Source organism: Cibotium barometz, chromosome 48 (genome assembly GCF_041138505.1).
Source record: "Cibotium barometz isolate CiBa-2024 chromosome 48, ASM4113850v1, whole genome shotgun sequence".
NCBI lineage: Eukaryota > Viridiplantae > Streptophyta > Polypodiopsida > Cyatheales > Cibotiaceae > Cibotium > Cibotium barometz.
In genome coordinates, this window is record NC_141093.1 from 19,567,168 (window position 1) to 19,582,629 (window position 15,462).

A 15,462-nucleotide genomic window follows, 5' to 3' on the forward strand; every position below is an offset into this window, starting at 1 on the left:
TTGTGTTTTGTGTTGAAATTTGCAGAATATTGACAAAATTGGAAATGTATCTTGTCCTGTGCTGGTCATGCATGTGAGTATCTCTCTTTCACACTCAGCTTGGTTCTGCAATGATCTTTGGGGTAATTTTAAGAATCTCAATGAGTGAAGGCAAGTTTCACAACCTAGATTTGCATAGAAGGTCCTGAAACAGGTTTTATGAATCCAGGATTCTTAGATAGCCTGAGAAACCTTTCTTTGAAGATTGCAGGTGCCAAACTGTTCAGTAGTGCTGGAAAAGCAAAGTGTTCTGATGTGTTGCAATGAAAGTTGCAATCAGATTGTGAAGTCTACCAGGAACATCCCCATAGTGCAAATGGAAAGTCGAGCTGTTGGAGCATCACTCCTTCAAATGCATGTTGGCTCGGTAGGGATATTGTTAGGGACCAATAGTTGAGCCCTAACATCAGTGAGGAAAGATGAGTGTGAGCAAGCACTTGTGTAGATGTAGGAAGCATTCCCAAGGTCAAATGTATCACCCTGAGACAGTCAGCACTGGTTTAAAGGAGTGCGAGGCCCCGGGTTGGCTGCTGAGCAGCCCAAAGCAGTTTCATTTCCAGCACCCTCAAGCAGGACAGACACCTCAGTAGAGTGCCCAAGCGTCTGCAGGCCATCGGTAGCATGTGTGTGGCTGTTACAGTGAAGTTTTTGAAACAATCACTGGTGACTGTAAGGAGGGGTGCCAGGTACTCTGGCAGAAACATTTTCTTTAATCAAGAGCTTGAGTTCACATATTTGTATAGACAGCAATCAAAAACAGATAGATATTCCACTGACACTTGCGACATCAGCACTGTGTGCCAATTGGACTATCTTCCCTCCCCTTCCCTTCCCTTGTGGAGCATTTGTTTTATTGACGTGAGTAAAGTGCAAAGCGTAAGGCTGAAATCTGAATGCTAGTTACCTCCTGTGATACACCTCCACTACCTTGTCGTTCCTAGTGTGGCCAGGCTGCACATGGTCGGGTGGCCTCCATCAGAGATGAGCTGCCTAGGGAGGGCAGCAGCGGAGGGCTGCAGGGGATGGAGCTCTACTACTAGGAGAATGCAAAGCTATATGCATGGAGTATACAATCATGATATGCAACCTAGCTAGCTCCATCCTGTACCATACTGGGGGTATAAAATGGTATACATCAGGGAAGGGGGTGTCCACAGCTCCCTGAAGAACATGCCTGGGTGTGCTCTGAAGCGAGCCAGTCGCTCCGCACCCTCTCTGTGAAACTGAGCTCTGATCTTTGTCATCTCTCTCTGGTATAGGCGTGGTGTCCGAAAGCCAGGTGTCCTCTGTCTCCAGCGGGCTCTAAGTGTCTCTGCTCTTTGGAGAGTAATTCCCTGCCGTGTAGGGGTTGGGAGGGGGATGGATCTCTGAAAAAATGTAGTAATCTGTGTCTGTTGCCCCCCCTCTGGAGCTGTCTGAGCCTGTAATAATGTCTCTCTGTGGCGCTGTATGTCTAGAATGTATCTCCCCAGCCTGCACAGTGTTTGTGTTTGTCCTAATTTCTTTGTGGGTGAGCCTGAAACGGTTCCAGCAGTCGTGCTGAGGTTTTACCCCCCTTTCGGAGCTATTCGTGCAGATAAATTTTCCATCCGGGTAGTGGAAAATTCGCAATTGCAGCCTTGTGCAAATTTTCAGCCTGCACAGTGTTTGTGTTTGTCCTAATTTCTCTGTGGGTGAGCCTGAAGCGGTTCCAACAGTTGTGCTATGGTTCTACCCCCCTTTCGGAGCCATTCGTACAGATAGACTTTCCATCCGGGCAATAGATCTTCTCCTCTTTGTTTGCAGGGCTGAAACATAACTCTTCTCCTTCTTCTGATGGAAGCATTAATTTTCGGTGTTGAGCAGTGGAAATGAGTCAGGGAATCATAGATATGGATTTTGTAGAGGCACATGTCTTAACAGAAGATGCAGAGAAGTTTGAGGGTGGAGGACTAGAGCCAAAGTCTGAAGATCAGGCTAAAAGGCATAGATTGATTGAAGGTGAATATGGAGGGAAGGAGGTTGGTCGGATGCTTCAGGATACCTTGCTTCTTGATGCACCTCAGGAAGAGAACCATGAGGTGGCTTTTGACTTTTGAGTTGCACAAGCTAATCAGATTTTGCAGCCATATGTGATGGCAAATCATGTTAAGGCTACCAAGGTTCTGAAAGAGGAAGTGGTAGATGCCTGAGTGGAAACATGGCGGTTTATGGCACAAGTGGAATCCTTTCATAACAAGGCTGCAATTTTCTTTTTTACTGGATGAATTCCATTCTTCAACAGGATTACAGATTGGTTGCATGATTTATTAGATGGTAATTTTGGGGAGAAGATCTTTGACGATCCCAAAAGATTCTATGAGGTCTTATTCTCATCCAAACAAGTTCGAGATTTGGTTATGCAAAAAGTTCCGTTATTTCTAGATGGACAATTGGTGCATGTTGTACCTTGGCGCCCTATTGCAGAGTATAGAGATATGTTGCGCTAGGCATGCTCTATTTGGGTGGAGGTTGTAGACTTTTCATTACTATTGGAAAGGTGTTGGTGGAGCCTAGAATGTCGTCCAAGAATAAAAACAAGGTTTGCATGTTGTGGGATACTGGGAAGTCCCGACCTCGACAATTGAGGTTCTGCGTGGATGGATTTGACCCTTTGTATTTCGAATTAAAGTGGGGATCGTTTGCAGGCCATTGCTTCTGTTGTGAGGAGATGGGTCACTTTATTTCAGAGTGTCCAGAGGAGGTGAATGCTCAGCCACAATCGAATGTGTCCCAGGGTCCAATTCATAAGGATACATTAGCTCCTGTTTTGCAGGCCATTGCTTCTGTTGTGAGGAGATGGGTCACTTTATTTCAGAGTGTCCAGAGGAGGTGAATGCTCAGCCACAATCGAATGTGTCCCAGGGTCCAATTCATAAGGATACATTAGCTCCTGTTTTGCCATATGGTTTGAATATAGAGAAGGGCAAACAAGTACCAAAATAAAGTGAGCAAGTTGTAGATAAAGGTAAACAAGTTTTGGCAGATATAGAAGATAGACCTTGGCTTGTGGTGGCGAAGAGAGACGCGCGCCAGACAACTTCTTCTAGTGGTAATCAAAATGTGGGTGTTGGTCATGGTGCCTCTTCATCATTTCATCCTGGTGCCACAAGATGGACTCGAGAGAAAGATAACCAAGGCAGGGTATCATACTCTCGGTATAATCTGAGACCTTGAGTTACGAAAGAAAATCAGGTAAATCTTTCTCTTCTATTTGATAAAAAAGGGGCTATGGTCTCAGCGTGGGACAAGAAGTATCCGGATGTCAAGTGGAGATAGGATACATCACCTAGTGATGCTCGTGCATCAGGTGAGAAGGAACGGGTGGATGTTTTGTTGCGAAGAGTATGCGGAGAGAGAAGGCATTGAGGATCCTCTGCAATATTTTAAGGAAAGAGAGGCCGATTGTTAGAAGTCATCTCTTGTCTATTTTTATACACCAGGGCCCTTGTTGTGGGTGTGCCCGCCCTTATGAGGTGTTTTCTCATTTTTTCCCACTCTCCGTATTTTTCCCCATTTTTTCCCTATTTTTTTGTGGCATGGGAGGCAGTCTAGTAGTGGCAGGAGGACCCTGAACCTGGCCGACTGCATCTGTGGAGATTCTGGAAGTGGCCGACTGCATTGCATGAGTCGTGGGACTTTTCTGATGCTGGCCGACCCACTTTGCTGCTGGCCGACTGTGATTATTCAGTCGTGGAGGTTTCTTGTGTCTTGTCGGCTGCCCTACAGCAGGCCGACTGCTGATGGGGGGGCATATAAATAGGCCCCCAGCCCCCATACCATTTTGTATCATACTCTGGGATCTTCTTGTGTATATAGAGCAAAGTTACACGCCTATCTCTCCCCCATACCATTTTGTATCATACTCTGGGATCTTCTTGTGTATATAGAGCAAAGTTACACGCCTATCTCTCTCTCTCTCTCTTGTGCTGTATTTTTCTACATGCGTTTTGCTCGTGTTCCCAGATCTGCTCATCATCTCCGCTGCGTATTCTGACATGGTATCAGAGCCTAGGCTCTAGATAGTTCTTGGGATTTGTGTGAGCAAGAGGGGGACTGCTGTGTTGCTGATTGGTGGACTGTACGGGACTGTTCGGGAAGAGGAGAAGCAAGAGGACGGCGGGCTGATTTGCTGGACAGCCACTTGCAGGTGTTAGTTCTTCTTTGTTCCCACCCACCCTTTTCAGAGTACATCCCCGCAATGGTAGATCCGTTTGAGATGGCCGAGAGGCATGTGAAGATCCCGACACTCCCCACATTCCCGGTGGACCGTCAGTTGGACGGGAGCAACTACGGCATATGGAAGGTTATGATGGAATCTGTTATGGAGTCTTACGACCTCGCCGATTTTGTCGTTGTTGGGGTTCCACGGCCGGAAGTAGAGGAAGGGGAGTTACCGTCGATCCGAAAGGATCGGGAGGCTCAGACACAGATGTGGGGTCGTGTCAACGCCAGGGTTCGTTCGTTTATCTTTCTCAACTGCACACCACAGGTAATCAATCATGTAAAGCATATGACGCTGGCCAGAGGTATATGGTAGCATTTGGCTTCTCTTTACAACAGGGTATCGCCCATGAAGAGGATTTCCTTGGAAGTACAGATGCGGGTTATGAGCCCTGCAAAGTCGTCAACGATGCGGGAGCATATTAACAAGCTGCAGGCTCTTCAACAGGAAGTTCTTCAGGCTGGGAAGGAGATATCGTCAGAGGACATGGCCATAACGTTGCTGTCACACTTGCCCTCTCAGTACTCCGCATTTTACCCGTCTTTGATTACTAGTGGCAGGCTCAGCACCATCACGTGGGAGGAGCTTGTGCCCATGGTCCTGGACCAGGAGGAACGATTCACGAATCCTCCTCAGGGTGGAGGTTTGGAGGCCTTAACTGGCCAACGGTCGAAAGGCCGTAACACGGGCAAAGGGAAGGCTTCGTCGGAGAAGTCTTCTGAGAAGAAGTCCGTTACTGACTGCGAGAAACTAAAGGCAAAGAAGACTTGTAATGATTGTGGCGAGAAAGGCCACTATTGGAGGCAGTGTCCCAAGCGGAAGACCGAGAAGGGTGAAGATTCCTTAGCAGCAATCATGAAGACTCCGGCTTTTGTGCACCTGGAGGTGGTGGACACCGATGTTTCATTTTCTTTAGGCAGGGAGGAGATTGGAGGACTCTCCGCAACGGATACTCGGGAGTGGATTCTCGACAGTGGTGCTTCCAGGCACATGACTCCTTCCCGTTCCGGTTTACAGGATCTCTGTAGGCTTTCTGGTCACATTCTTACTGGGGATACATCCACTATCCCAGTTCACAGTGAGGGCAGGATGGAGATAGTTCCCGATGGCAGAGGGGGGAAGCATTCTTCCTAGGTGTTGTATGTTCCGGCACTTGGTTTTCATCTGTTGTCAGTGCATCAGGTTTGCAAGACTGGCATACGGGTGGAGTTTGATGAGCATTTTGTTGCTCTCCGGGACAAAGCAACAGACCAAGTGGTTTGGGAAGGCGGAGTGGAGAATGGAGTTTACAAGCTTTCAGCACTCTCTCTCCCAGGTCCTCAGGTTTGTGATGAGTGGCAGTCTGGTAATGGCCACTTAAGTGTGGATACGCTGCAGGTAGAGGCTTTCCGGGACTAGATGGTGGATAGCTTGCCAGTAGACGGCAGCAGTTGGCAGGAACTCTCCAGTACTGATGTTGGTGGTTCTTGTGGTCAGAGGAAACTGAACAGGTCACTTATGCTCTGATGTCTCGTAGTATTCGGGACAAAGAACCTCCTGTAGATGAAGATGTTCTTTCCACGGGGACCTTTTGGAAAGCCTGGCAGGTGGCAGTTGATTACTTGCAGAAGGAGGTGGTTTCTCCAAGCTTTGTGGTTCCGGATTCAGAGGGGGTGGTTGACAGGTTTCAGAAGGCCTTGCGTGGTCTTCAGCAGGTTTCCAGGACTTGTTTTTGCACCGTAACAGGTGTTGATCCTTGTGAGCAGTGTGATGCCTCTTTGACTCAGAAGCAGAATGGTTCATTGATCTGGTTGATGGACACCAGATTGGACGGGAGCTTCGTGATGAGGCAGTTGAGCTCATGGTTGCGGATGACTCTTTGGGAGGCAGGATTGCGTTTCCTGTGGTTTCTGCAGCATGCGAAGGATCATGGACTCTTGTACACAGGAGGGGGATTGTTGGATGGAGTCCAACTCCACGGTTGGAGTGACTCGGTTTGGGGAGGAGATCCGGACACGAGGAGATCTACTTCAAGCCCAGGAGCAGTTTTACGAAGCAGTAAGAGGCAGCCATCTTTTGCCTTGTCGCGGACAGAGGCAAAGTACCGGGCTGTTTGTGATGCTGCTTGTGAGGTGGTGAGGATGCAGAGGTTGCATTGCAGGATTGGGCTTCCACTGGAGGAACCCATGGTCATCCAGAGGCACTTTGTTCGTGAACAGATCGTTGCTGATGACATCTTGCTAGATTTCTGTTCGACGGAGGATAGTACGGTGGACCTCTTCACGAAGTCGCTATCTCAGGATTTGCTCAGGCGGCACCCCAGCTCCCTGTGGTTGGTTTCACAGCCAGGAGCTGAGAGGGGGTGTTAGAAGTCATCTCCTGTCTATTTTTATACACCAGGGCCCTTGTTGTGGGTGTGCCCGCCCTTATGAGGTGTTTTCTCATTTTTCCCCACTCTCTGTATTTTTTTCCATTTTTTCCCTTCTTTCTGTGGCATGGGACTCGGGAGGCAGTCTAGTAGTGGCAGGAGGACCCTGAACCTGGCCGACTGCATCTGTGGAGATTCTGGAAGTGGCCGACTGCACTGCATGAGTCGTGGGACTTTTCTGATGCTGGCCGACCCACTTTGTTACTGGCCGACTGTGATTATTCAGTCGTGGAGGTTTCTTGTGTCCAGTCGGCTGCCCTACAGCAGGTCGACTGCTGATGGGGGGGCATATAAATAGGCCCCCAGCCCCCATACCATTTTGTATCATACTCCGGGATCTTCTTGAGTATATAGAGCAGAGTTACACGCCTATCTCTCTCTCTCTCTCTTGTGCTGTATTTTTTTGCATGCGTTTTGCTCGTGTTCCCAGATCTGGTCATCATCTCCGCTGCGTATTCTGACACGATGGTGGTACCTCTCATTGATTGGCTTTTTGTTTTTATGGATTATGAAGATTTCTCTTTGGAATGTAAAAGAGGTGTGTTCACCGTCCAAAAATTATCGCATGTGGCGTACTGTGTTTCAAGGTCAATGGGATATGTTTTGTGTTGTGGAGCATAAACAACATTCCATGGTTGGACAAGTATATGATTACAAGAAATTTCGTGTGTTTTATAGTGGGCACCCCATTACACAATCAGGGGTAATGATTGCAGTGAAATCTCAGTTTATGCCATTATTGGTTATACAGGATGTCCGCGGGCGGTTCATTGTTATGGAACTGGAGTTTATGGATGAAACATTATGGCTTGTGGGACTGTATGCACCTAATGGTGTTGCATAACGTCGTCAGTTATGGGATGATTTATTGTGTTTGTGCAACGCTAAGCCTGGCTTTGTGTTGGGCGATTTTAATGTATGTGAATTGCCAGAGCATGCTTCTACACCTCACTCTATTATGGATGGGCCGGAGAGGCTGAGCTGGAATGTGTTTGTCAATCAAGTTTTGAAACAAGATATGTGGTCATGGCTACATCCGCATAAGAGAGGATTTACATATGCCTCTCAATAGTACGTGGGTAAAAGAGCTCGTTTGGACCGAATGTATATTTGCTAGCATAATTTGTTTCTACCAGAGATATTGTCCATGCAGGTGGAATATAATCATATTTTGTCATATCATTTCCCTTTGGTATTGGAGATGCATAGCCATTCTGTGGATGCTTATAGGCCATTATTGGGAAAGACTCCTCTTAAGGTTAACTAGACTTTCTTGGAGCATATTGTTTTCCATCAATTTATGTTGCAGGTGTTACAAAACTTTCAAGGCCATGTAATCTCTGTTGGGGTGTCAGCTTGGGAGTGTTGTATGTTCAATATTCAAAAGCTTGCTCACTAGTATGGGATTCATAATGCATAATATTTTAGGGAGAAGTTGCGGAACCTAGAATCGTTATTGGTTGATTTGAAACAAGTAGTTTAAGAGGATGGTTCTTGCCCTGACATTGAGATAGCTATTGATTGGTTGTCCCATCAGGTTGCAACATTGCATGAGAATCAATATGTGAGATATAAGCTTATGGCTCGAATGGATGCCCTAATGGATTCTAATTATCAGTCACATACGTTCTTTTGCTCGTTTGGAGTAAAAGCATGCACATGAGAATATTGTCAGGATGCAAGATATGCAAGGAGTATTGATTATTGATCCTGCTTGTGTTCTAGATGTGTGTATGGACTTTTATCGCCATTTGTTGGGTCCGTTGGAGGTCATATCTCTTGATGTCATTGCAGCTAGAGAATCTTGGTTTTACTTGGTTCGTCACTAGGTATTAGATGTTTCTGCAAATGAATTGGAAAGAGATATTTCTGAGGATGAGATGAAAGCTGTGTTGAAGCATTTGCCTAAAGGCAAAAGTCCAGGGTGGGATGGGCTCCCCAATGAGCTTTTCACGAAGTACGTTGATGAGTTGAAGGCCCCTCTCGCTTCTATTTTTCAGGAGGTGTGGAACATAGGTATCATGCCTGCGAGTTGGAAGATTGGGCTTGTACATTTACTGCCTACAGTTCCATCGCTAGTTAATCTACGTCAATGGAGACCAATCGCATTGATGGGGGCCATGTATAAGATATTTGCAAAGGTCTTGGCCAACAGGTTGCCGTGCTTTCTTCCTACTTTGATTCATCCAAGGCAATATGGATTTATTAAAAGTCGGAATATTTTGCATAATATACTGAATGTACAAATTGGAATTGATTATGCAACGGCTTCGAGGCAAGAGGTGGTTATGATTCAACTGGATATTGAAAAGGCTTATGATCATGTTAGTTGGTCGCTTATGCAGGCTATGGGGTTTGGCCCTCGTATGTCTTCTTTGATTTATACTATCCAACATGCAGTGGCTTGGCTTATGATTAATGGTGGGATGACTGAGCCCATTCATTTGATGAGATTAGTCAGGCAAGGATGCCCACTCAGCCCTCTCGTGTTTGCAATTGTTACACATCCAATCTTATCTCGGTTGGATAAGCTAGTGGAGGACAGTGAAATTCTAGGGCTTACACTTCCAAGCGGAGAGTAGATGGTCAGCCAGGCATTGGCAGATGATTCTTTCATGTTCCTTAACGCTCAAAGAGATAATGTTTAGAAGGCTATGGCTGTTTGGGATATTTTTGGTCTTCCTTCAGGATTATGCATTAATATGCAAAAATCTGCTCTAATAAGCTATACAGAGAGTGATTTGCTTGGTTTGGGATGGAATGGACATGTCATACAAAGGGGATGCATCACACGCCACTTGGGTTATCCGATTGGAGTTGATGTTGATTCACAAAATGATGTAGCAGCATGTAAGGATGATGTATGGTATGTTGATTCAGGTGCTTCTACACAAGTTCAGGTAGAGGAAGAGGTAGAGGTCGTGGACGTGGCCAAGGTGGTGGCTGAATTGGTAATCAGAATTATGGTCAACAGCAGCAACAGTCCCAAGATTCGCAACAACAACACACAGCTGGAAGAGGCCAGTTTAGAGGCAGGGGGAGTCAAAGAGGTCGTGGTAATTGGCAAAGGCAGCATAATGATACACGAGGTTGTTTTTTCTGTGGTAAGCCTGTGCATGTGCCTTTGATTGGGTGAAAGGTCATGTCCAGCGTGTTTGTGGTCTATTACTTTGTTAAGTTTCTTCTTCGATCAATGCACATGTTATCACCAGGGTGCAAGCTGACCCTTGGTTACATGCTCTTCGTACGGTGGGCATGCCTCATGTGGTCTTCTAGTGTGTGCGGTCTGACGGTCTCTATGTACATGTTTGTATAACTTGTCATGCGACCTTTGCTTTGTATTACATTTTCGTAATCTAATCAACCAACCATTACGAAAAGAGAGAGAGAGAGAGAGAGAGGGAAGCCTTCCTAAGACTCCGGCGACTTGGTCCTTTTCTCAAAGATAGTGGTGGTGAGTCCACTTGGCACTACAGACCACCTGTGTGGTTATTCTCTCCCGCACCCTTTGTATGACATAGCCTTCTCCCAATAGGGCGGCCGGCCGGAGGAGAAGCGCGTCCTTCTCCCCTATTTTGTTCTTTGATCCTCACTCCATACATGGAGGCGAATTTGTATCTAAGCCTTTGAGGTTGTTTTTTGTTAACTAATAGAAGGATCTTGTTTCTAGAAAAAAAAAGAACTATAAATTCAGCTATTCTCTCATTATTGAGACATGTAAAAAGACAAGAGAGCTCTAAGAACTTGTACTTAAGACTCCTCCAAGGAGTTTTATCTAATATAATTCGGAGGTGTGTGTGTGTGTGTGGGGGGGGGGGGGGGGGGTGGTCGGCCCAAGGCTATTTCGATCCCTAGCGTGGTGTCTTCTCTCTCTACTTTGTCTTTTGTTTATTTTCTCAAGGTTTTACAGGTGAAATTGTTGCTTTCTTGAATATAAGCTAAGTACCCGTGCCACTGCCCTTATGAAGGCCAGCTTCAGTGATATTAGAGCGAAGGTTATATCTCTCTTCTATGAGGGATAATGATCTTTACATGCAGTGCTTTTTGCTTTTTCTTCAAGCAATGGGAAGCTCTCACCACCAAGAAGAGGACCAAGCCACCAAAAGTGGAAAGCAAACCCAAGAAGACCCTAGAACCCTCATGGCAAAGAAATTGTGATACTATTCTCCAAGATCTCGACTTTATGAGAATTTTCGAGGAACTATCTAAGAAGATCGAGATGAGAATTTTTGAATCTAAGAAGATCGAGCAAATGAGGAAAGGGGATGAGCAACCAACAAAGGAGGATATGGCTGAAAATCAAGAGATCTCCCTCAAAGAGGTCACCCAGTCCTCCACCTTCTCGTGGAAGAAGAGCCATTCCAAATCAGCCTACTCTCATTGTGGGAAAATCAAAAGGCTTCATCAAAGAGATCACCCAAAAAAGGTCCAGGATTCCATCTTCTTCATCAAGCCTTTCATCTTCCTCTTCTTCTTCTTCCCCTTCTAGGTCACCCTCTCCACGGCATGGAAAGAAAGGGAAGAAAGGTAAGTGCAAAGCTAAAGAATTGAAAGGAGGAGGAGGGATGGTGTGGTTTACACCATATGATGGAGCTTATTGTTACACAGGCAAATCCCTTACTGATATTGCTTGTGGTTCCGAAAACTATTCAGAGTCATCCAAGATTCGCATGGCTAGTTTACATCTTACGGAGACAACCAATGCATGGTTGGGTGCACTCATGGTTGGGGGAACATCTCCCAAGAAATGGAAAGACTTCAAAAAGCAGTTTTATGATCAGTTTTTACCTAAGAAGTTTGAAGATGATGTGCACCTTGCATGGGAAAGATTACGGATGGAACAGGTGAGACAATTGATCATTACAACAAGAAATTTTGGGATGCATATCTCAAGATTACTCCTTTTAAAGAGATTTCTGAGAAGTCTAAGTTAGAGACGACGAAGCTCAGAGTGTTGCAGGAGTCAATAATGATTCGATTAATGATATAAATCCTTCACCAAGTACAATACTGTTATAGGCTTCTTTTCACTCAATTACACATACTGATACAGTGACACATGGCACATGAGATGAGATCACTGCTTACTACATACACACACTATCTAGCTATCACACACACAGGCATACTTACACATACTAAAGGAGTGGTTCACACACACACTCCCTTTTGGTGATTCTTGCAACTATATTTATCCAACCTTTGTCCGTGGGGCGGACAATGTGTGCCAGTCGTTAGCTTAGGAAACCTTGGGAATACTAATAGTCATTCCGAACCTAGATAACACTCTGAATCACATCTATGTAACTGATACATATTATTTGTTTGCGAAGTGCTTACTGTATGATGATTCATTCAAGCTTTTGGAATACAGCTTCAATTCAGTCATGCAGCTCTGTAATTCTGTGTGGTAATATCTTTCATATTCTTTAGTTTTCTGTTTATTTCATTAACTTCAACATATTTGTTCTGTGCGTAATCCGTAATCTCTTGTTGGCATATTTGCCAACACCCTCCATCTTCATAAGCAGCCCTCTTCCTCACTTCTCCATGATTTCTAGCAGCATCCACTATATTTTCTAAACTCCCAAGTACGTCCTACACATTTTTCATAAATGTGTGGAGGCCAGCCCTTAGCAAGGAGTCCTATCTCTTTTCTGTTGTGTTATCAATCTTATACACGGTCATTTTCATTTGGATCAATTAATGCCTGTTAATTATTATGTCGTCTTCCATGTCAGGAAAGTACTCTTTGCACCTCTTGATTAAAGAAGTATCACTTTTGAGGTGGTTGAAATGGGAAACGCCATGCCTGCAAGGATGAAGCAAGCGAAGGGGGTAAAGAGAAGAAGAGGGAGAGAGGGAAGGAATGGAGAGGAAAGAAATTGCGAGAGGAAAGGAAAAGAGAGGAGAGGAAAGAAGACGCAAGTGAAGGTAGGAGTTTGGAATAAATTAGTTGACCTAAACTGAATGTAAAATCAAAGGAAAATGGTAGGTGTTGTGGAAGAAACAGCGAAAATGGGGTAAATGCGTCGTTTCACGTATTGTGTTTTGGCCTGGAGACCCCTGCGTACGGGTGTTTCTCAGAATTATGATCAGCCCCACAACAAGGTCTCTTCTATGGAGAGGGATTGTAGGGTCCTCCACTATTTGACGAAATTGGTGTCAGGTTCTTCCATTTGCATTGTCTTGTAGGTTTTCATCATTTGTGCGAGGCAATGCCACGGTTTCAAATCTCAGAGGACCTGAAGGGGGTGTGATGACAGCACAGATTTTGCTGCTATCCATACACTTCCCCCACATCCTTAAGGTGGTGCAGCTGGAAGTCTACATAGTAGCAAGTGTGCTTTATATGACGGGATACTCTATGAATAAATGCAGGCAGATCGGCTAGTTGGCAGTGGAATGGGAGATCCTTTTTTCGCTCTTGTATTGTTAGCTTAGGGCTTCATGGTGAATCCGTACAGGGAGTTTCTACTGGCAAAATAAAAAATGCGGTTGACTTGTGTGTCAAAAGACAATGTACGTGTTGCTTCTTCCTTAGTGTGCTGTTGGCTCTTCTACTAATGCGTTGTTTGCAGGGCACATCTGATGAGGTGGTCGATTGCTCACATGGAAAGCAGCTCTGGGAGCTGTGCAAGGAAAAATATGAACCGCTTTGGCTGAAAGGAGGTGGCCATTGCAACTTGGAGCTCTACCCAGAGTACATACGGCATCTTCGGAAGTTTGTAGCTTCTTTAGAGAAATCCTCCTTGAATCGGAATGGGTCCAGGAAGAGTACTGATCGCGCTGAGCATTCGAGGAGGAGTGTCGACCGACTTGAGCAGTCAAGAAAAAGCACAGATCGGCATGAGCACTCTAGGAAAAGTGCAGATCGACTTGAGCAGTCCAGAAAAAGCACAGATCGGAAAGTATAAGGTTGTTTATGATAATTGGATAATGTGGAATTTCACCTGAGGAGTGCCTCCGGTATAGTAGTCTCTAATTATAGGGAAAAATTCTTCATGACATGGCACAAGTTTTAAGTACTTGTTTGGGATTATATATGCTTTTCAGATTTGCTAGTGCGTAGTGTAAATTCTATTTCAACATGAAATTTTACTTGCATGCAGGTCAATGTAGGACTGTCATTGTTTCGGCTTCCTTTCTATAATTTTTTAAAATAAATTTGTATTTCTGAGCAGGGGGTTACTTCGAGTCTCTAATGGATGAGGTCTGCCCTTAACTTTTGAAAGAGTTTCTGAATAGCTTTTGGAGGGCTTGTTTCTATGGAACTTTTTAAGGGTTCTGTTATATGGTGTTAATAGATGTGTGACACTCCTAAATGGGCTGCATTCTATTTATATGACGTCATGTAGCAGACGGTATCCTGTTTTTTTACCAGTCTTTAGGTTTGCATGTGCACGCTTTTCATATGCCATACCAGTGACTTTTGAGGCACTTGCTGCTCATGCCACGTGCCAGTCACTTGCTTTCTGGTCACGTTTTAGTCAAGAGTCATTTACATACCAAGCGCTTCACATTTGAGTGACATGCTATATGAGAACTTTCATGGTGCAAGCTGGGTCTAGGTAATCTCTTATGCTCTTTGCTATATCCAGGCATAGCAGTAGGAATTGGCTTCGGTTCCAAGAAACCAAAGTGCAGTGGTCTCTTGATTAGATGACCTTCTGTGTGTAACTAGCCTTAAAGCTTGAATGAAGCCCAACTGAGTAACTCTCTCCCCCAAGCAAGGGGATATTCGAAGTTAAGTGAACAATTAGTTGTGTCACTGGATATTTGGTCAGTTTGTCAATGCTGGCTTTGGGTCTATAAACAAACAATTAGTTGTCCTCCTGTCAGCACTCGGAAGACTTTAGCTGTCTTTGTGAGTGTGAGGGGTGCTTGTAGCCTTCAAAAATTGCACGAGGTTTTGGGAGTTAAAGATGCAGGTTCCATGAGACACACAAGTCATGTAGACGATTTTCATGCAAAGTTAGGAGCTGTTCCATTTAGTGCTGCTCAGACAAATTCCAATGGAACTAAATCTATATACAAAAAAAGGAGTTTTTTCAATAGTCATCTTGAGTGCCGTACGAAAGCCTAATATAGATTGCTCCCATTCTTTCCGATTCTCATCAACCACCTTCTTCAAGAAGCTTTTGTAGGTAGAATTAACTTGATCATTTACTTGTGGATGCACTCAGAAAATGAATCTCCCTTGATTACTAACCTACTGTATAGGGTATAGCCAAAGCAGGTCATATAATCATCTCATTCAAAAATTTGGCTATTGATTGTCATGTTATCGTCGATGTATAGGGTATAGCCAAAGCAGGTCATATAATCATCTCATTCAAAAATTTGGCTATTGATTGTCATGTTATCGTCGACAGTTCAAGCTTTTGTAGACCCATTTGGTGTAATAGTATGTCATTGCTATTTTTGGTATGTTAAGCCACTGGTTAAAATGGCCCAACAAAATCTACTCCACACTTTTGAAAGGGTTCGAAGGATGACATTGGGTTAAGAGGCATTCGATTAGTCTAACCCAATTTTCTAATCTATTCACAACTTTCACACTCCTTGGTATACTTTTAAGCATCCCTCAAAAAGTATTTAGCCACCACAATCTTGCTTCAAAGTTTTATTGAATTGTGCATTCCTTGGATGGTCTTCATGTAAAGTTGCCTCTTCTCTCATGTGCATGTACACACGAGCACAATACTTATCTATTCTTATCTTATAAAGTTGGTCAGGAATCACCATGAATGATTTACATCTCAACACGAAT

General features: G+C 44.6%; 1 protein-coding gene across 1 annotated transcript in view; it reads left to right on the forward strand.

Annotated features, from left to right (window-relative positions):
• Positions 1-13,794, forward strand: part of LOC147610925 (uncharacterized) — a 34,567-nt gene extending 20,773 nt beyond the window's left edge. Inside the window, exons 4-5 of the mRNA XM_086785585.1 lie at positions 26-73; positions 13,271-13,794. Coding sequence (XP_086641711.1) covers positions 26-73; positions 13,271-13,606 — 384 coding nt within the window. The 3' untranslated portion in view covers positions 13,607-13,794. The remainder of the gene's footprint in view (positions 1-25; positions 74-13,270) is intronic.
• The last annotated feature ends 1,668 nt before the right edge of the window (positions 13,795-15,462 follow it).